Genomic DNA, 8,557 nt, shown 5'->3' on the forward strand with positions numbered 1-8,557 from the left:
ACCACTGCAGCGTACAGTGACCACTGCAGCGTACAGTGACCTCTGCAGCGTACAGTGACCTCTGCAGCGTACAGAGACCACTGCAGCGTACAGTGACCTCTGCAGCGTACAGAGACCTCTGCAGCGTACAGTGACCTCTGCAGCGTACAGAGACCTCTGCAGCGTACAGAGACCACTGCAGCGTACAGTGACCTCTGCAGCGTACAGAGACCTCTGCAGCGTACAGAGACCACTGCAGCGTACAGTGACCTCTGCAGCGTACAGTGACCTCTGCAGCGTACAGAGACCTCTGCAGCGTACAGAGACCACTGCAGCGTACAGTGACCACTGCAGCGTACAGTGACCTCTGCAGCGTACAGTGACCTCTGCAGCGTACAGAGACCTCTGCAGCGTCAATGACCTCTATCATGTACAGTGACCTCTATCATGTACAGAGACCTCTATCATGTACAGAGACCTCTATCATGTACAGTGACCTCTGCAGCGTACAGAGACCTCTATCATGTACAGAGACCTCTATCCTGTACAGTCACCACTGCAGAGTGCAGTTGTAGAATGAGTCGATTGTGTCGTGTGTTTCAGACTCACGTCGCAGACTTCCTTCTCGGGGACTCCTCTGAGGATGGCGTAGAACTCCAGATGTTCTCTTCCTGTTAGCAGCTCGTTGATGGAATCAAACTGAGGACAGTAACCCATGTTCTGATGTACCTCATCGATCTCCCTCAGGATACTACACACACACACACAGAACAGTTACACATGCACGATCCCTTCTGCTCAGTTTAAACTCAAATCCTCTTGGGAGGAACCGAGGGGGAACATTTGGGAACACGAGAACATGCAGCAACAAAGCAAAATATTAACCAACCTGATGAGGCCTTCAGGTCCTGCTCTGTGAAGTATGTAGTAACAACTACGGCCATGATATGTGGAAAGCAGGGGGGATCAAAGAGCAACTATCGATCTTTATTTATCTTCATGTACTTTGGTTGGTTCTCTAAATATAAACTAAATTCTCAACCTCAGCGCATCAAAGTTAGTTTCAGATTCAGTGTTGAAAGGGAACAACTCACATGCAGTATGAGAACATAAGAACATAAACATTACTCGTTCCGGCTGCAGTCTTTGCAGAGGAACACCAGCGACCCTTCCTGTGTGTGAACAGGACTTGATCCCTGAGCCACAGGTTAAGAACCTCATGTAGCTCTGACATTAAATCATTGAGCAACATCTCACCATGTTTTTATTCTAATGAATGAGTTTAACAAGAAACAAACCAGCTGCTGAGCTCAGATCAAGAACATGGTGGATATTTTACAGCTGATTAAGGCTCCATACACTTAGTGATTATTATATCATTATAAAACACACTTTATATAATACAGTTATTATACTGGATTGATTTTAGGGCAACAACAGATACATTAATAAAACACGGTAATATGAGGTATGAACTAAATATATGAAACTGCTCACTTCATCAAACACTATAATAAAAGTGTAAAGTTAGTTTCAGGATCTGTCCAAACAAGTCTGAGAATCTGACTACAGCTAAAGCCAATAAGGAATTAACAGAATAATAATCAGTGAACTATGTAGAACTTTATTTTACACGTCCAAATCTCTTCCAAAATGCTCCTAATAATTCCTGGAAGGATCTTTGTACTAATTATGGGTTTAATGTTGATTTCTAATTCAGTGCCGTGACCTTTGACCTCACCTCTTCCCGGCCAGGAAGGCCTCTCCGCTGGTCACCAGCGTGTCTCCTGTCAGCATCTTAAAGGTGGTCGTTTTTCCAGCTCCGTTCACTCCCAGCAGCCCGAAGCACTGACCACACAGTTCACCATTATTAACAATGTTTTTATTAGCTTTGAAATTATTATTGCTTATTGGACGACTCTCACCTCTCCAGGTGGAATCCCGACACACAGCTGATCCACCGCCGGCTTCTGCTTCCTCTTAAACACCTGAAGGTTCGAACACATGGAGTCAGCCTACAGGTGACATGATGATGTCTCACTTCCTGTGAAGTCCGGGTGAGTGTGTGTACCTTGGTGAGCTGTCGGAGCTCCAGGATGTCTCCGTGTCCGAGGCCGTGGACGATCCTCTGTCTCTCTCGGGCCACGTCCTCGTCCTCCTCACCCACAGCTCCCAGCTTGGTGAGTTTACTGACGGGCCTGCACAAACACACACAACTTTATTTATATAGCACTTATCACACAAAAGTACAAAGGGTTATGAAATACAACCGTGCACTTTAGAATGAGTGAGGACGAAATCATAAGAGAAGATAAAAACCTTAAAATACACAGAGAGCCTTTAAAGTAATCGGTGAGATCCTTAAATCCATCCTAAAACTGACCGGGAGCCAGTGCTTTCAGGGTTTTCTGATCAAGAGGCTGATGTAAAAATCTGAAAGTTAAGAAATAAAAGCTAATCTAACGCTTTCTGCATCTGTAGACCTAAAATAAACCTGATCTCTGAGGTGACAGAAACACGACTGTAGCACTCAGTGTGCCGGATGTGACCACGTTATTAATCTGGTGTGATTCATTATTGTTGCGTGCGCACATGCAGTTGCGGATGTGCACACGTATGAGGGGTGTAGAGGGTCAGACACACATGAGTCCACATGTTCAGGTATTTAATCCAGTCAAATTTCAATCAGGCCTTTTTAGTAGATTCTCTCCGCTACTGTGGAATCTGAAGTGAAACCATGTGCAGTCTCTGCTTTTTAGTTTTTTCTTTCTTTTATTATAGAGGCTACAGGCACTAATGCTGAAGCAAGTTTAAATAATCCTTTTTCTAATAATCCTTCATCTAACATTAACATTAAAACCATAAGCCCCGACACGACGGTGGATGGGCGACACTAATGTTGGCCGGGCCGCTTACTGAAACACTAAGACACATTAAAACTTTTATCAGCTCAGCAGCACCCGACTTTGTTGTTCATGTCTGCTGAGAGAGCGAGGGAGAGAGGCGTTTTTTCCACAGCTGGAAGTAGCTGCTGCCATTATTGTGTCACAGTCTAAGATGCAAAGAACTTTGTTGTCCGTTGTAAACTCTGTGCGACCAGCAAAAAGCTTTCAACCGCGAACATTTCTACATCTGATTCATTGGAGCAGCAGCGTGAAACTTACAGACAGAAACTCCGGCAGCGGCTGCCACTGATGCTCGGACTCGTCGGGAGAGAGCGCCGTTAACGTGACGTTTTGTAACTACTGAATACTGCTCTTATAAATAAATGCGCAGAAAAACAGCTGTTCTAAAGTTGGGATTTACGTGCTTTGTTTTTTATTTTAGCCGGTGGCGTTAAGAAACGTCAGGCCTAGGTTATATGCTTTGTACAATCTCCTTGCTGCTGATGAATATGATATTATAAAAGTCAGGAGAGACAGCTTTGATTGGGGTGGAGGGAGGACTCGTCCAACACTGTTTACGTGTCAGAGTTTGATTTATGACCTGCTGCTGGCTGCTGTGGTGCGTTCACTGACTCTGTTCATGTTGTTACACACAGCGGAGGTTTTGTCCCGTGGTCCAGGTGTGTGTAGGTGTGCGTACCTGGGTTTGATGAAGAACCTGTACTGGATGAGGACGGTGATGATGAAGAAGACCACTCCCTCCACAGCCATCGCAAACAGGTTCTTGCCCACCATGTCCCACTCCAGCGGGGAGCGCAGCCGGTTCTCACCTGAAACAACATCCACAGAACACGTTCAGCAGCCAATCAGCAGCGAGGAACACGGCAGGAAGTCACATGAAGAGTTGGACTCACAGCATCCAATAAGAATATTTTTAAGATATTAATTTATAATATCAGATTGATTTATCTGATCAGTGTTTAAACTAGACAGGATTTCACAATAAAAGTAAAATTTGATCTTCAACACGGACTGCTGACAGCGTGTGTGCATTACCAAATCTCTCGAGGGCGTCGGCCATCGCCTGGTTCTTCACCATGTCGATGAGTCCTCGACCGAGACAGAAGTGCGGGAAGATGAGGAGGACGTTCTTCAGGATGTCGTTGATTCCTCCAATCTCCTGTCAACAGAAAGTTAAGTTGTCTCTGAGCTTCAGATTAAAGCTACAATGCGTCTCTGAGCTTCAGATTAAAGCTGCAGTGCGTCTCTGAGCTTCAGATTAAAGCTACAGTGCGTCTCTGAGCTTCAGATTAAAGCTGCAGTGCGTCTCTGAGCTTCAGATTAAAGCTACAGTGCGTCTCTGAGCTTCAGATTAAAGCTGCAGTGCGTCTCTGAGCTTCAGATTAAAGCTACAGTGCGTCTCTGAGCTTCAGATTAAAGCTACAGTGCGTCTCTGAGCTTCAGATTAAAGCTGCAGTGTGTCTGAGCTTCAGATTAAAGCTGCAGTGCGTCTCTGAGCTTCAGATTAAAGCTGCAGTGCGTCTCTGAGCTTCAGATTAAAGCTGCAGTGCGTCTCTGAGCTTCAGATTAAAGCTGCAGTGCGTCTCTGAGCTTCAGATTAAAGCTACAGTGCGTCTCTGAGCTTCAGATTAAAGCTGCAGTGTGTCTGAGCTTCAGATTAAAGCTGCAGTGCGTCTCTGAGCTTCAGATTAAAGCTGCAGTGTGTCTGAGCTTCAGATTAAAGCTGCAGTGCGTCTCTGAGCTTCAGATTAAAGCTGCAGTGTGTCTCTGAGCTTCAGATTAAAGCTGCAGTGCGTCTCTGAGCTTCAGATTAAAGATGCAGTGCGTCTCTGAGCTTCAGATTAAAGATGCAGTGCGTCTCTGAGCTTCAGATTAAAGCTGCAGTGCGTCTCTGAGCTTCAGATTAAAGCTACAGTGCGTCTCTGAGCTTCAGATTAAAGCTGCAGTGCGTCTCTGAGCTTCAGATTAAAGCTGCAGTGCGTCTGAGCTTCAGATTAAAGCTGCAGTGCGTCTCTGTGGTGACTCACATTGTTTCCGAACAGCTCCATGACGAAGGTGGAGATGCTGCCGTTGATGCCGATGAGGATGTTGACGCTGGTGAGGACGACGTACGCCGTGCTGGGGATCTTAAAGAAGAAGGAGGCCGGGTACATCAGAGGAGTGATCGACCACCTGAGAACAGAACAACAAGCAGAGAAAACTTTTAAGGTCCGTCCCTTTGACTTCTTATAGTACTGTGCAGTATGTGTAGTACTGTGCAGTATACGTAGTACTGTGTAGGACTGTGTAGTATACGTAGTACTGTGCAGTACTGTGTGTCTGACCCGTAGAGCAGCAGCAGCAGGGCGAGGGCCGGCAGGTTGGTGGTGGACACGTAGGCATTTTGTTGGAAACAGATGAAGATGAGGATGACCAGCGCTGCAGGGACGATGTAGTTACACTGCAGAGAGAACAACAAAAACAACAACATCAGAAACAAAAAGATCAACAACAAAAAGCACACTAATTCACACATGCCAACACACGCTGGGTGCATTGGTTTTGCGTCTCACCATGTCCCAGATGAAGTTGGCCACCCAGTAGAGCAGCGGCTGCACTCCGCTGATGAAATGCATGTGTTTGGCTTTGCTGACTCGCTCCTGGATGAGGAAGACCACGAAGCTGGCCGGGACGAAGGACATGGCGAAGATCACACAGATGGACACCAGGACGTCCACAGAGGTTGTTACCCTGGAGACAGAGAGGAGGAGGAGTCAGGCATGTAGATGATGACAGAAGGAGGTCACGATCGCCTGTCAGGTGTGTTACCTCTCAGGTGTGTTACCTCTCAGGTGTACTACCTCTCAGGTGTACTACCTCTCAGGTGTACTACCTCTCAGGTGTACTGCCTCTCAGGTGTACTGCCTCTCAGGTGTACTGCCTCTCAGGTGTACTGCCTCTCAGGTGTGTTACCTCTCAGGTGTACTACCTCTCAGGTGTGTTACCTCTCAGGTGTACTGCCTCTCAGGTGTACTGCCTCTCAGGTGTACTGCCTCTCAGGTGTGTTACCTCTCAGGTGTACTGCCTCTCAGGTGTGTTACCTCTCAGGTGTACTACCTCTCAGGTGTGTTACCTCTCAGGTGTGTTACCTCTCAGGTGTGTTACCTCTCAGGTGTACTACCTCTCAGGTGTACTACCTCTCAGGTGTACTGCCTCTCAGGTGTACTGCCTCTCAGGTGTGTTACCTCTCAGGTGTACTGCCTCTCAGGTGTGTTACCTCTCAGGTGTACTACCTCTAAGGTGTACTGCCTCTCAGGTGTACTGCCTCTCAGGTGTGTTACCTCTCAGGTGTACTACCTCTCAGGTGTACTACCTCTCAGGTGTACTACCTCTCAGGTGTGTTACATGCCAGGCGTGTGTGTGTACTCACAGTGCGACCTGGGACAGCTGCTCCTTGGTCAGGTTCAGAGGGTGGTTGAAGGCGCTGATTCCGTACTTGGTGGCGTCGCTGCCTGCGGGCAGGTTCGCTCTCAGGATGCCGTTGTTCATCACGTTGATGAAGGCCCCGATGCTGTGCCAGCCTTTGTTATTGAACCAGATCTGAGGAGAGTCCATCAGCTCGTTATCATTTACTCATCGATCAATCATCACAATCGATCGGAGGAACAATGACGATGTTTGAGGCTGATTGATGATCTGACCAGACCGTAAAACCTGTTTCCTGATGAAGCATCAAAGTTCAGTCTCAACTTTACATCTGTAACATCTGTGTCTACTGTAACATCTGTAACATCTGTGTCTACTGTAACATCTGTAACATCTGTGTCTACTGTAACATCTGTGTCTACTGTAACATCTGTGTCTACTGTAACATCTGTAACATCTGTGTCTACTGTAACATCTGTAACTACTGTAACTACTGTGTCTACTGTAACTACTGTAACATCTGTGTCTACTGTAACATCTGTAACATCTGTCTACTGTAACATCTGTGTCTACTGTAACATCTGTAACATCTGTGTCTACTGTAACATCTGTGTCTACTGTAACATCTGTAACTACTGTCACATCTGTAACATCTGTGTCTACTGTAACTACTGTCACATCTGTAACATCTGTGTCTACTGTAACACCTGTGTCTACTGTAACATCTGTGTCTACTGTAACATCTGTGTCTACTGTAACTACTGTCACATCTGTAACATCTGTGTCTACTGTAACTACTGTCACATCTGTAACATCTGTGTCTACTGTAACATCTGTGTCTACTGTAACATCTGTAACATCTGTGTCTTCTGTAACATCTGTAACAGCTGTGTCTACTGTAACATCTGTGTCTACTGTAACATCTGTAACATCTGTGTCTACTGTCACATCTGTGTCTACTGTCACATCTGTGTCTACTGTAACATCTGTAACATCTGTGTCTACTGTAACATCTGTGTCTACTGTAACATCTGTGTCTACTGTAACTACTGTACCATCTGTGTCTACTGTAACTACTGTAACATCTGTAACATCTGTGTCTACTGTACCATCTGTGTCTACTGTAACTACTGTATCTGTAACATCTGCGTCTACTGTAACATCTGCGTCTACTGTAACATCTGCGTCTACTGTAACATCTGCGTCTACTGTAACTACTGTAACATCTGTAACATCTGTGTCTACTGTAACATCTGTAACATCTGTGTCTACTGTAACATCTGTAACATCTGTGTCTACTGTAACATCTGTAACATCTGTGTCTACTGTAACTACTGTAACATCTGTGTCTACTGTAACTACTGTAACATCTGTGTCTACTGTGTCTACTGTAACATCTGTAACATCTGTGTCTACTGTAACTACTGTAACATCTGTGTCTACTGTAACTACTGTAACATCTGTGTCTACTGTAACTACTGTAACATCTGTGTCTACTGTAACATCTGTGTCTACTGTAACTACTGTAACATCTGTAACATCTGTGTCTACTGTAACATCTGTAACATCTGTGTCTACTGTAACATCTGTGTCTACTGTAACTACTGTAACATCTGTGTCTACTGTAACATCTGTGTCTACTGTAACATCTGTCTACTGTAACATCTGTCTACTGTAACATCTGTAACATCTGTTACATCTGTGTCTACTGTAACATCTGTTACATCTGTGTCTACTGTAACATCTGTACCATCTGTGTCTACTGTAACATCTGTACCATCTGTGTCTACTGTAACATCTGTAACATCTGTGTCTACTGTAACATCTGTAACACCTGTCTACTGTAACATCTGTAACACCTGTCTACTGTAACATCTGTCTACTGTAACATCTGTAACATCTGTGTCTACTGTAACATCTGTGTCTACTGTAACATCTGTGTCTACTGTAACTACTGTAACATCTGTGTCTACTGTAACATCTGTGTCTACTGTAACTACTGTAACATCTGTGTCTACTGTAACTACTGTAACATCTGTGTCTACTGTAACATCTGTGTCTACTGTAACATCTGTGTCTACTGTGTCTACTGTAACATCTGTGTCTACTGTAACTACTGTAACATCTGTGTCTACTGTAACATCTGTGTCTACTGTAACTACTGTAACATCTGTGTCTACTGTAACATCTGTGTCTACTGTAACATCTGTAACATCTGTGTCTACTGTAACATCTGTGTCTACTGTAACTCTGTGTCTACTGTAACA

General features: G+C 45.1%; 1 protein-coding gene across 2 annotated transcripts in view; it reads right to left on the reverse strand.

Annotated features, from left to right (window-relative positions):
• Positions 1–8,557, reverse strand: part of abca1b (ATP-binding cassette, sub-family A (ABC1), member 1B) — a 56,172-nt gene that overhangs the window by 4,377 nt on the left and 43,238 nt on the right. For both annotated transcript variants that reach the window (XM_046030764.1, XM_046030765.1), the window contains 10 exons: positions 6,295–6,464; positions 5,438–5,615; positions 5,210–5,325; positions 4,913–5,057; positions 3,921–4,044; positions 3,565–3,694; positions 2,051–2,177; positions 1,905–1,967; positions 1,721–1,827; positions 589–730 (listed from right to left, as the gene is read on the reverse strand). In XM_046030764.1, coding sequence (XP_045886720.1) covers positions 589–730; positions 1,721–1,827; positions 1,905–1,967; positions 2,051–2,177; positions 3,565–3,694; positions 3,921–4,044; positions 4,913–5,057; positions 5,210–5,325; positions 5,438–5,615; positions 6,295–6,464 — 1,302 coding nt within the window. The remainder of the gene's footprint in view (positions 1–588; positions 731–1,720; positions 1,828–1,904; positions 1,968–2,050; positions 2,178–3,564; positions 3,695–3,920; positions 4,045–4,912; positions 5,058–5,209; positions 5,326–5,437; positions 5,616–6,294; positions 6,465–8,557) is intronic.

This window comes from Micropterus dolomieu, linkage group LG19, assembly GCF_021292245.1.
Source record: "Micropterus dolomieu isolate WLL.071019.BEF.003 ecotype Adirondacks linkage group LG19, ASM2129224v1, whole genome shotgun sequence".
In the NCBI taxonomy this organism is placed as follows: domain Eukaryota; kingdom Metazoa; phylum Chordata; class Actinopteri; order Centrarchiformes; family Centrarchidae; genus Micropterus; species Micropterus dolomieu.